The sequence below is a fragment of the Rousettus aegyptiacus genome, unplaced genomic scaffold (genome assembly GCF_014176215.1).
Source record: "Rousettus aegyptiacus isolate mRouAeg1 unplaced genomic scaffold, mRouAeg1.p scaffold_m13_p_5, whole genome shotgun sequence".
Classification (NCBI taxonomy): Eukaryota; Metazoa; Chordata; class Mammalia; order Chiroptera; family Pteropodidae; genus Rousettus; species Rousettus aegyptiacus.
The window spans coordinates 2,790,361-2,803,060 of record NW_023416308.1 but is presented as its reverse complement, the minus strand read 5'-3'; the positions used below and the strand labels follow the sequence as shown (position 1 = coordinate 2,803,060).

Genomic DNA, 12,700 nt, shown 5'->3' with positions numbered 1-12,700 from the left:
TCAAAGGCGCCCAGCACAGACGAGCTGTCCCCAAATCGAGGTGGCCTTCTTCTCTATGATTCCAAGAGCCCATTCAAAGACGCGGGGCCTGAGACAGTGTGCCAAGCCCCAGACCAGGAAACGCCCGAGCTCCCCGTGGGACCTCTCCGCTGAGAAGCACCTGCTGTGGGGTAAAGGGCAGCAACTGGCCAGCTCTGGGTTTTCCTCCCGGGTCCTGATCAGTGACGAGGGTAAAAGCAAGACGCCTTGAATGCAGACAGGTCTCTCAGCCTCCTCAGAGCAAACACCCTGGTCAGGATCTCCCTGACGCACTCTGTGTGCGCACACACAGTGCGAGATAGAGGGGCGTGGGCGGGCAGCCGCCTCGCAGGCGAGGGAGCCAGCCACGCCCTATCAGGAGGTGGCTCCAGAGGCCGCGGACGCAGGCACGGCCGTTATCTGCGTCTTGGTTGACACGAGACGCTGGCTCATCCCGGGGACATTGGTGGCTTCCCACACGACTTACTACACAGCACGGAAAGGGGCCGCCGGGTGCAGCTGACGGTGTCTGACACTTGCAAGCTGCACGGCTTCAAAGGCCACGAGCAGGCGATGAAGCCTCAGCAAGGCGGCGGCCCCCCGATTTCGGACAAATGCCCTGGACCAACTTCTGGGGCGCGGAGGTTCTCGCAGTCTCCGGCTGCTGCCCCAGTGAACATCACTCCCCAGGGGGAGGGAGCCCCCAGGAGGCAGAGAGCTGGGCCCACTCTAGCCTCCACGACACCGTGGTCCCTGCCTGTCGGCAACCGCTGGACAGATGAGCATCCGTGTGTGTGTGTGTGTGTGTGGCCTGCGTCTGCGTGTGTGGCCTGTGTCTGTGTGTCTGCGTGTGTACGTGTGTGTGTGTGTGGCCTGCATCTGTGTGTGAGGCCTGCGTCTCTCCAGGTGTGACCTGTGTCTCTGTGTGTGGCCTGCGTCTGTGTGTGTGTGTGTGTGTGTGTGTACGTGTGAGTGTGCATGGCCTGCATCTGTGTGTGTGTGTGTGGCCTGCGTCTGCGTGTGACCTGTGTCTCTGTGTGTGGCCTGCATCTTTGTGCTTTGTGTGTGTGTTTGTGTGTGTGTGTGTGGCCTGCGTCTGTGTGTGTGGCCTGCGTGTGTGTGTGTGTGTGTGTCCATAGATTTCATCACCGCCTGGTAGCCAGGCTGAGACAGTCTGACTCTTACACATTTTGGCAGCTGCCACCCTCTGCCAAAAACAATTGAAGGCGTGTGAGTGACAGAGATGGCGGTGTCCCGGTCACCTGGAGACCTGGCACAGATGGGTGTGCACGAAATTCACATGTCGACTTTTAATCCCAGACGAGGCCACGAGAATGACTGACTGCACGGAATGGTTTTGCCAAAAAGGAAACTGAGTCAGGGAGGGCTGTGCATGCGGCGGAACCGGGACTCAGCGGGGCAGCCTGCCTTTTGCTGCAGGCGCTTGCTTGCTCTTTGGGCTCAGCGAAGCTGCCTTGGGAAGCTTGTGGTTTCAGAGCCTTTGGGTTCAGAGAAGAACGGAGCCCACGGGGGCCTCCTCTGTGGTGTGACATCGAGGCCACTCGCTCAGGGACACCTCACCGCGCGCCAGCCTGCGGCCTCGAGCTCCACCACAAACGTGCGGGAGCATGTGTCCTGTGAGCGTGTCTGTGCGTGTGTGCATGTCTCTGCGTGTGTTAGCGAGTCTGTGCGTGCAAACGTGTGATCCAGGCCCCTGCTCTCTGGCACGCCAGGCACAAGACCCCGGCCGCTGGCTACTGGCTACGTGACCTCAGGTTTAATCTGAGCATCAGTCTCCTCATCTGAAAGACGAGTCAGCAGGATGGACTCTGCCAACGGAAAGCGTCTTGTCTCGTCTGGAGCTAGGCGCGGGGCGGGGAGGAGACAGCCCGGTGGAGCTGAAACCCCAGAGTGTGGTGCTGCCCTTCGTGCATCCTTGGCCAGGGAGAGGGGGGCTCGACAGCTTCTGGACACTCCAGGAGCCCCGAGCTCAGAGAACTGAACCCCAATTCCCGACCCAGGAGGGGTGCAGAAGGGCCCTGCTGCAAACGCTGGGCTGGGGGAGATGTCGCTAGCTAGTCCTGGCACGCCTCCTGCAGCCGATCGGGGCTGGATCGCCCTCCCACCTCTCGGCCTTCACACATGCTGCCCTCTGACAATCCTGCAGGCCGCCCCTGGCCCGCTCCGCGGCCCCCACAGCCCCAGGCGCTCTCGGCCACAGCATTCGGCTCGATTTGCACACTGCACTCAACTCGGACACTGCACTCGACTGCACCTGCTGGCGTCTGCGCATCCAGCGCTACCGGCCAGCTCTTTGTGGGCTGCGGTTTAGGTTTGCAGAGCACCAAGGAGACACGATAAACGACCACAGAACGAACTGTCGCCGCGCCCACTGAGGCAGGTGCCATGCAGTGACGGAGAGGGGACAGAGGGGCTGGCCTGCTGCTTTGCCCGGCGTCAGAGCCAGGTCTGCAGGTTGCCTGATGAGCCCGCCCTGCGCCCCTCACCCCGCTGCGCCCCAGGCCCTTACGTGGGTGATGGAGCCCCGGTAGGTGATGGGGCTCTCGGCAGGTACCCGCGTGCTCGGGACGCCCTTGCTGATGCTTCCTCCTGGAACCGAGCCCAGGGACGTGCCTGGAAGACAGGACACACGGGCGTGGAAGTGTACGGCCTCGCCACAGGCCCCGGGCCACCCCGGTGGGGCTCCTGGTGGCCAGTGAGTCCCCCTCCAAATGCGCACACAGAGGGGCCCCCAGCCCTAAAGGGCGAGGAAGGCAACTGTGGCAGGGAGCTTCTCCGCAGGTTTGGGGAAAGGGCCCCCCATTCCTGCTGCGGGCCTCACCTCTCAGCACGGACGTCTCCTGGGCCGTGGGCACCCCCAGGCTCTCCGGTGGCCCAGCCTGGCCCCGTGGGGACAGCTGCTCCTGCTTCACGCCACTGAAGGGTGCTGGGGACAGGCAAGACAGAGCCATGAGCCCCCGGGACAGGGGCTCGCGGGGGTGGCCCACCCCATCCTACCCAGGGGGTGGGGCCCAGGACTACAAGGGGGTCCAGACCGCCACCCTGCCAAGCTCAGGCCAGAGTCCCACGGGCCAAGCTGCCCCTCTCAATCCCCCTACACGGACGGCTGGAACCAAACCCGGGGAGGCCCCTGATCCTTACCCAGCTTCTTGGGGTCCATAGCGAGGGGCAGCCCCATGGTGATGGGGCCCACAGGGGCCTTGGCATGCTCTGAGTATGGGACATGGAGTTGTACCGACAGTCCCTGTGGGGGCAGAGGTCACAGGGTCACTGGAGTCCCCAAAGTCCCCCCACCGCATGCCCCGGCCCAGCCAGAGCCGCCAACGACCCCTTTGTGAGGGCTCAGGAGGAGGGAGACCCCAGGATCACAGCAGGCCGGAGGGGCCTGGGGCTCGAGGTCTGGCCCTGCTGCCCCACTGGGTGACTGTGGACAACCCGCTGCCCCTCCTGCACCCCGGCGCCCTCCCCTGTGCAGCAGCCACCGCAGCCTGGGGCAGTTTAAAGGAAACGGTGCAAGCGGCCTGGGACCAAGCCGACGCCTCGTCCCCACCCTGCGCTCCACGGGGCGGGAAGGGGCATATGGCCACAGACGGATGGCCGCAGACCGAGGGTCCACACATGCGGGCCGCTGTGTGGCCTGCTCGCCTTCCGTCCCACAGAGGGGAAACCGAGGCACAGCGGCTGAGTAGCTTGCCCAAGGCCGCATGGTCTGGCTGCAAAGCCCAGGCTCCTGACCACTCCATGAAGTGACCTCCCAAGGTCCCAAGTGCCTGGGGCAGGGTCCAGCCAGCTCGGACCCCAGCACTGCCATGGACAGAGATGAGCCCGGCCCCCACCCAGACGTCGCTGGTCCCAATGCCCCCACGTGACCCCTGAAGGGGGACGGGGCCGCCTCACCTGGGAGATGGGAGCCATCTGCCTCTCGAGGACGCTGGGGTGCTTGGAGGAGGAGATGAGGGGCGGAGGGTTGGAGGCGGTGGGAGGGCGTGGCGGGCCGGGCCGGGCACTGTCGTGGAGGCCCAGGGGCAGCGGATGACCTGGGGGCACACGTCTGTCCAGCACAGAGCCGCCGCGGCCCCGCCCACGATGCCCCGGGCCTCTCCCCGCCCCCGCCCCGTCCCGCCGGGGGGGGTGCCCGCGCATCCGAGTCCCTCCTCGGCCTCTGTCCTGAGGAGCCACCTGCGTCCTTGGTGCAGACGCCACCCCGCGCTCACCACCAGGCTCTGGCCCAAGGCCTGGCCCCTTGCCCGAACCCCTCCTTAGCGGGTTTCCCCGTTTCCGCTTTACTCTCCACCAGTCATTCCCCACCCAAGGACGAGAGGGGTCTGCGTGGAGGGTCTCCTGGTTCACCGCGCCCCCGTGCTGGGAGCCCCCCGGGCGCCCACCGTCCCCAGGCCCACCGGGCACCAGGCTTCCACGGCGGCAGCCTGCCTCGGTCTCTCGAGTGTCCCCTGCTCTTTCCTGCCCCTGGACCACCGCACCTGCTGTCCCCACTGCCCGGCGTGCCTGCCCTCGGGCTTCTCCCGGCCCATCCGCCCCACTTGACCTTCGGGGTCAGCTCGGCTTAGCTCGGCCTTTCCTCCTCAGCCCCCTGCTATGCCGGCGGGGCCGGGCAGGGCTGGGGAACCCAGAAAGGACCCAGCCCGAGTCTACCCTTCACCAAAGCAGCCCCCTCCCGGCCCCCCTCCCCTACTCCCAGGCTTTCTTGTCCAGCGGCCCATTCTGCAGCTCTGAGTCACCGGTGGAGGACGGAGCTGCCGCGGCCACTGGAGCACCTGCCTGGCTCGCCGGCACCAACGGTCCCGCCGAGGCCTCACATCTCGACAGACCCCTCCCGGGCCAGCACTGGCCAGGCCATCCCTCCCGAGGGTCCAGTCAGACTCAGATCCTTTCGATGCCATTCAAGCCAGTGCAAACAGTTGGTGCCCAATAACTGTGCATCAGCTGGTTCCACATGGCGGCTGAGGAGCCCAAGCGCGGGAGAGCCACTCACCGGACGGGGCGTAGGAGAAGGCTGAGGAGTCAGGGGCGTGCGGCGAGGCCTTGATCACCTCACGCGGGGGCATGGCGAAGGGCAGGCCCGGCGTCCAGCACGGGGTCTCGGCGGACAGCTTCTGGCCCTCGGCTGCGAAGGCCGAAAAGAACACGGGCTTCTCTGTGGAGGGGACGAGGCGGGACCGTCAGCTGTGCTCGGCCAGCCCCCAGGAACCCCACGGCCAAGGCCGCCCACAGCCCAGCACGGCCCATTCCACGCCCGCAGCGCTGGGCCTGGGCAGGGACAGGAGCCTGGCCGGCGGTAATCGGGGGGTGTGTGATGGAGGCCCCCGAGGCTGCAGGCTGGGGGTGCGTTCGGGGGTCTCGGGAGCTTCGGCTCCAGGGCTGAGGCCTCGCAGGCCCCGCCCAGCACCGGGAAGCAGGGGCCCGGGCACACCTCCAGGCTGGGGGACTACCACAGCGGCCGGAGCCCGAGTTCACACCCACGTGTCCTGGAGCCTGGTCACGTCCACCCACGTCTACGGCAGAGCTGAGCAGTTGCAACAGGGACCGTCTGGCCTGCAAAGCCTACACTATTTACTATCTGGCCCTTTTCCAAAAAAGCCTGCTGACCTCTCCCAGTGACGAAGGTGGCCGGCGGCAGTGGCGTGGGCACGCCGGGGCAGGGCGGGAGCAGCCAGGAGTCCAGACGCCGCGGACGGTCCGCCAAGCACGCCCGGCCTGCCCGTCGCCCTGCTGAGCGGCCCAGTGGCAGGAGCTGGACCAGCTGCCCCGCAGGCCACCAGGGAGAGACTCACGGGTTACCGAGGGGAAACTGAGCACAGCCACACTAGTGGACTTCTCGAAGGTCGCCAGCAAACACTTGGCTAAGCTCGGATGTGATCCCTCAACCTCCAGCCTAAGCCGCACAGAGTAACAGCACAGGGGGAGGGTGACGGTCCCGAGAGCCTCCCTCAGGCGGCGCTCCTCGTCCTGTGAGGAGCCGACTGTGGTTATCCCGGGGGAAACCGAGGCACAGAGAGGGGGCGTGACGGGTCCCACGTTCTCAGGCCTGGGGACACCGAGTAGACTTGGTCAAAAGCCCAGGGGCACAGGCTGACCTCGCGGGGATCTCCTGCTGGCCCCTCACTGCTGGATCTGCCCACAGCCCCGAACCTCTCCCTCGAGAATCAGTGTCGAGCCCAAGGGCTGATCCGGAGAGAACAGGATGCAAGGCGGGGCCGGGGACGTGATACCTGAAGCCCAGGCCCGGGACGCGGATGGCAGGCAGGTGCCATCTCTTGGGCCACCTCCAGATGACGAGGGGGGGCTCCAAAGGCCCTTCAGGGAGGGTGAGCACCGGCATCGACCCGCGGAGCCAGCTGGGGGCACGGCCCGTGGGACCAGAGCCTGAGTGCTGCACACCCCAATTTCTCTCCTAGGAGAGACCGAGCCCCCGGAACGTGCTCTGGGGCAGTGGGCAGCCATGGAGGGGGTGGGAGGCTTCAGATGCGGGCAGTAACTCAGCGTGGGGATTCTCGCACTCAACCAGCCCCCAGTGGAGATGCCCCAAGAGGGCTCGCCCTGGGCAGGGAGTCCCCCACACACCGGGGACCTGCTGCGCAGCTACCCAACCGGGCCCGTCCCGGATGCTCTGTGAGGCTTGGCTTCGGCTGCAGTGGGCGGGGGTGGGGGCCTCCAGAGCTGGAAGGGAAACTTGGGGCTGGGCCAGGCTGGGCCGGCAGCCGACGGCCTGGAGAGACAACCTGTTCCTCCGGCTGGGCCCAGGGGAGCCCGAGGGGCCGGCCTGGCCGAGCGGCTCCACGCAGGAGCCAGGTGACCGGAGAGGCAGCGCCGGGCGCCGAGTTCACACGTGTGCCTGAGAGCACGGCCCAGGCCACAGGTGGTGCCCGATGCCAGCTGCACCGCCTCCCGTGGGGATCTGGTCCCGGAAGCAGCCTCCACCAAGCAGATGGGCCGGGAGCCAGGTGCCGGCACCGAGGGTGGGGGCTCACTCCCCCCCAACACACAGGACAGAGACTGCGACTGGTCCCAGCCAGCCCTGCCTGGCCACGGGCAGCCCAGCCCTGCTCAGATCTGACATTGGCCAAACACGCTTGGGCTCCTGACATCACTATGTAGCTACCTGCCCTGGACTGGTTGATGGCCTGACCCGGGAATGCCCTTCCTGAGCCAGACCCCGTGGCCTCACGGCACCCTCACTCAGCGACACTCACGCCGTCACGGGCGTCCGGGCGAAGGCAGACACCCTGCCTCATCCCCATCCTCACGTCCATCAGCGGATCCCGCTGGCTGGCCCTCTGAAACGAGCTCCTCCGCCCGCCCTCCACAGCCACTCGAGCAGTCCAGGCTGCCACCATCGATGGCCAGGGACAGCACTGTGGCCTCCTCCATCTGCCTCGACTCCTTGCAGCCCTTTGTCCTCGACAATAGCCAAAGAGATCTTCCCAAAATGTGAATGGGATTCCCCAATGCACATGCACGCACTTAAAATCCCCTTAGTAACAAAGGCTTTGCTGTTCCTGAGACAAAAATCGCCGGAGGCCCGCAGCCCGCGAGGCCCCACGCCCTCTGGCCCCCCTTTCCCTCTCAGCCACACACCACACCCCGCCAGCAGCTCCCCAGACTCGGCAGGCTCATCTCTAACCCCGGGGTCTGCACGTGCTGCGCCCTGACGTGCTCTTTCCCCAGGTCTTCCTGCAGCCGACTCCTCTTCACCGAGGCCCCTTCCCTGAGCCCCTCGCCGCTCACCCCATGTTCTTTCTTTCACTGCATGAACGACTCTGAAGTCATCCTGCTTCCGTACACAGGCCCTGGCGTGATGCCCTTCTCACTCACAGACACAGCGGCTCCCCGCAGCGAGGACTTCACCCTGCTCACTGCCAGGTATCCAACTAGTGTCCTAGCCCAGTGGCCACAAGATGGCCCGTGGGCCAGCCAGGACGCACGCCTGCCCGTGTGGGTGGCGCGTGAGACTTCCCGCAGCAGGAGAAGCCGTGGGGAGGGAGGCCGGTGGCGGCTGGCAGGCCCGTGCCCCTTTGCGACGCACACGGCCACCCTCCTCCACGACACACAGCACCACCCTCAAGGAGGCCCGCGGCCGAGGACCAGCCTGGCGTTCTAGAGAGGGACGGATGCTGGACCAAGGTGGGTGGGGGTGCAGGCGGCACTGGCCCCCAGCCCGTTCCCGGGCTGTGCGGGTCAGGGAGGGCGGGTCAGGGAGGGCTGCCTGGGGTCCTTCTCCCGTCAGACCCCTGGAGCAGCCAGCAGGAGGCTGGGCTAGCCCGGCATGGGGGTCAGCCCCCCGTGCCTGGGACACACCGACAGCACCCTCTGAGTGCGGGGCCCGTCCGGGGAGAGTGCCCCTTTGGGGATACGGGCTTGGAACTTCTTGGGTCCCGTGGGGAGCGGGGCAGGGACAGGAAATCCAGAGAACAGGAAACACCCCCCCCCCCCCCGTCTGCTGGCCTCGAGCCTCACGTGGTGACAATAAAGCACGCCCTAGCGGGCCGCGGGATCACGGCTGCTCGGGGCATCAGCCCGCAGCACCCCAGTGAACCCGGTGACCTCGGCCTGGAACGAGGTCAGGATGAGCGCCGCTCGGCGCAGCCGGGCACGGAGCCCCCCCGCCCCGACCCCGCCGCCCGCGGTTCCAGAGGCCGCGCGGACCCCGGCCGAGGTGCAGGCACGTTCCTGTGCATGCACGTGCTTTCGAGCATCTGAAAACTGCCAACGTTAGGAAGCCAGAAGATTTCATATTTAAAAAAAAAAAAAAATAGATTTCTGGCTTCTCTGGAAGACAAACCCCAGGTCCGCACGGCCACACGGCGGCTCCCGCCGCGGACGGCGAGTGCCCACCTTGGAGAAACACGACTCCACCAGCTGCCACGGCCCCCGCCGCTCCCCACGGCCTCACTCCCGTCTCGCTTGCTGGCGCCGCCGGCGCGGCCACCCCCAGCCACGCATTTGGAGAGTGGCCCCAGCCATACACGCCCCCGCCCCACCCCGCGCCCCCGAGCCCTCACCCTCCTTCTCCGCAGGGGGCGCGGGGCTCCGGCTCTTGCCCCGAGGGCTGCTGCACTGCTGGGCTGTGCTGCCCTCTGGCTGCAGGTGCTGTGGGGGTGGCGGAGCTGGCTTTGGGGGGACCGTGTCCTCTCGGGGGGGCTCGTGGACTTTGGTGACCTGCCGAGGGAAGCAGGAGAAGTGAGCATCTTCACGGGCCGTCTGTGGTCCACAGAGATGAGGGGAAAGCCTTGCAGGCCCCCTGCGCCTGCCCCGCCGGGAGCCGGGGCCGGGAAGAGGCAGGAGCATGCCCGGGGCACACAGGCTGAGGGTCAGGAGGGCAGGTCTTTGTAAGGGGTGTGGAGTGTGTCCACCCATCCCAGCTGCCTGTCACCCTCCCCGCCCAGCCCGCACCCCAAGTCTCTCTGAGTCTCCAAGAGATCGGGGTTGGCAAACGGGACAGTGCTTGCCCTCGGGGGATGGGCGGCGCGGTCAGCACACCCCCTGCTCCTCATGGAAAAGGCCCTGGTCGGCACAGTGTCTTCAGGCAGGGAAGGCCAGGCCCTGAGGGTGACAGCTCTGGCAAGGGCTGGGCCCCCACAAGGGAGGGGCGCCTCCAAGGGGCTGCCTGCTGGGCCTGGAGAACCTTCCGGGGGGGCGTTCCCCCAAGGACCTCACATTTAGAACTCTTCTCTCTGAGGTGCTGTGACAGCCGGGGGACTTCCTGCCTTCCCACGGCCCCATGCCTGCTTCTGGAAAACCCTCGGGGGGTGAGGCGGCGGGGGGAGGGGGGGGAGGGCATGGAGGGAGGGAGAGCCGAGCCGGCTCCCAGGGCCGCCGAGGGCGCTGGGCCAGGAGGACAGAGGGAGGGGACCGGCAGGGCCGAGTCCCCCGGCTCCTGCGAGCCCCGCCCTGCACGCCTGCAGTGCCCCGCACGGCTCCTGCCCCGTCTCCATGGGGATTTCTCCAGGAAGCAGGAGGCGCTGGGATGAGCAAGGCTGCAGGTGCCGGCCCCGCCCACCCCCGCCCACCCCCGCCCGCCCTGCTGTGTTCCTGGACAGGAAGCCACGGTCGGGCGGGCGAGGGGGCTGGGGCGCCCCCCACCGGCACTCACGATGGGGGGGTTGGGGGAATGGGGGCGCCCCCCCCCCCCCCGGCACTCACGATGGGGGGCATGGGAGGGATGGCAGCCGCACGCTGCTTCAGCTGCTTCAGGTCCAGCGGCTTCTGGGGCGAGGCGCTGGCTCTGGCGTCCCCTGTCGGGGTGAGAAGGCTGGGCCGTGGTGACAGCAGCCTGAGGGGGAGACAAGCATCAGGCCCATGGCTCACAGCTGGGCGCCCCCACCCCCCGCCGCTCCCCGGCTCCAGCCCTGAACGACGGAGGAGGGGAGGCACCAGCCAGCATCACCGGGGAGGTGGCTCTTCCTTCTCTCCTCTGGCCCACGCAGGTCCCTGAAAGTCCCTCCAGGCCCAGCCCAGAGGCCCGGCTGGGAGCCAGCACCGCCTCCCCACCCCCAACCCCCCGCGCTGAGACAGCCCAAAGCAAGGAAAGCCCCGGAGAAGCCCAGACGCACAGCCCAGACCACAGGCGGCCCTTTGGGAGACGCCAGGAAGCCAAAGAATCAGCCCTATTAAGGCTTGACGAGCTTAAGAGATTCAGGGAGACTGTGCATCCCTCACGTAGAGCGGCTCGGGCACCAGTGTGGGGCCCGGGGCAGGCAGCTGGGTGCGCCTTGCTGGCCGGAGGCAGTGCGGGGCCCACCTGCTCCACCAGGATGTCCCACTGCCTGAGTCCCGCCCGCAAACCACCCACGGGAAGCGAGAAGGGGGTGGGCCACAGGGTCAGTGTGGGCACCGTCCACCTGTCAGCCACGGAGCCGCACTGGGCCTGTGGGCGCCTCGTCCCGAAAGCGAGGTCACGTCCGTGCGCTGCTGACATTTGGAACTGGGCACTGTGCCTGTGCGGGGCACGCAGTGGGGCCGAAGCAGGTGTCGGGGACAGGGTCACTCCAGTGCAGGGCGTGGGCGCCTCGGCACCCGGTCAGGGCCTGCCCTGGGGGTGGCCCCCGCGCTGCCCGTGGGTGTCACCTCCTTCAAGAAATCTTCAGGGATTTCCAGGACGCCAGGGCCCTGGGCCCGGCACCCTGCCACACTCCCCACCTGGCTCCCTTGTCTGCCCACTGGGGCCTCCTGCTTCCAGCCCAGCTCTCAATTCCCAGGGGGACCTGTACTTGATGGGCACACAGCAGGCCAGGTGCTATGCTTGGGGTGTGCGGAGGGAACCCGGAATCCAGTGTCTGCCTACAGGGCGCCAGAGCCAGCCAGACGATCCAACGGCACGTGAGATACCAGCTGTGGGCTAAGATTCAGCCAGAGGGGAAACTGAGGCTGGCTCGCCAAAGCCTGGGGGTCCTGCAGGTGCAGGCCCTGCCATGCACCAATGCCAGCTGCAGAACGGAAGCCACGGCCGCTGGCTCTGAGGCGAGACCCGCGGCGGCCACGGCGTGCCTGAGCTTCCCAGTGCCCAGCAGCCCGCGCCTGGCGCCTGCGAAGGGGGGAGGAGCAGCAGGCGCCGCCCCGCAGACGAGCGGAGCAGACACGTGACGCGCGGCCTGGGCTCCGTCTGTGGTGGGGGGACCGTGGTCTGCGACAGGCCAGGCTGCGGGCACCATCTCCGCCCGCCCGCACCTGCCACACGCTCGGCTGAGCGGAGACAGACTCAGATGCAGCTGGGCCGGCCCAGAGGAGAGTCACCCCGACCTGGCCGCGCACGTCAGCCCCCCTTTGCCACCCCACCAGGCTCGCCCCGCTCCCATCCTCCCCTCCCTCGACCCCTCCAGATCCCGCTCACACTCCGAGGACCACTGGAGGCCTCTCCCGCTGACTCTCCCTGCCCCCTGGACCTGGGCCCAGCCCCACCCTGCCCAGCTCCCTCGGGCCGAGGCACCTGACCAGGTCCCAGCGGCAATGCCATCACCTGTCCGAGCAATCCCCACCTCGACTGCAGCTGCCACCACGCCCAGCCTCTCCTCCCCACCCCTCACCTTTACTTATCATCCTCCACTGAAAACAACTTGCATCTGTAAACTTAAATTCAAAAATGAACACAGCACGGCCACTTTGGAAAATAGCCTGGTGATCCCTCGGGAGGCGGGTCACAGAGGGACCATCTGACCCGGCAAATCCACCGCTAGGTGTGTGCCCACGGGAACCGAGGACGCCCGTCCACGCAGACACCTGTCCTCCACGGATCACGGCGGCGCCACTCTCAGAGGGGCCGAGCACTGACACTTGCTACGACGGGGAGGAACCGAGGAAGCGAGATGCTGAGGGAGGACAGTCGCCAAAGGCCACGGGTGACACGGCCCCATTTATGCAAAACGTCCAGAAAAGGCACATCAAAAGAGCTACAGAAAGATCCGCAGTGGCCGGGAGCTGGGGTGGGATCCGCAGTGGCCGAGGAGTGACTTTTAGGTGGGAACAGGTTTTCTGAGGGGGTGATGAGAATGTTCTGGAATTGTGGAGCCGAACAGCTCCATGAATACATTAAAAGCCCGCTGAACTGTGCACTTTAAGCGGGTGGATTGTGTGGTATGTGAACTAGATCCCAACAAAGGAAAAAAAGATACTGGGATACGCTAACCATGACTTCAAGGGTTTAATA

General features: G+C 66.6%; 1 protein-coding gene across 28 annotated transcripts in view; it reads right to left on the bottom strand.

The window, feature by feature from the left end:
- The window catches only part of NCOR2 (nuclear receptor corepressor 2), a 255,049-nt gene that overhangs the window by 22,205 nt on the left and 220,144 nt on the right, over window positions 1-12,700 (bottom strand). For all 28 annotated transcript variants that reach the window (XM_036221357.1, XM_036221362.1, XM_036221361.1 and 25 more), the window contains 7 exons: window positions 10,201-10,330; window positions 9,060-9,216; window positions 5,033-5,194; window positions 3,937-4,076; window positions 3,181-3,283; window positions 2,861-2,965; window positions 2,549-2,652 (listed from right to left, as the gene is read on the bottom strand). In XM_036221357.1, coding sequence (XP_036077250.1) covers window positions 2,549-2,652; window positions 2,861-2,965; window positions 3,181-3,283; window positions 3,937-4,076; window positions 5,033-5,194; window positions 9,060-9,216; window positions 10,201-10,330 — 901 coding nt within the window. The remainder of the gene's footprint in view (window positions 1-2,548; window positions 2,653-2,860; window positions 2,966-3,180; window positions 3,284-3,936; window positions 4,077-5,032; window positions 5,195-9,059; window positions 9,217-10,200; window positions 10,331-12,700) is intronic.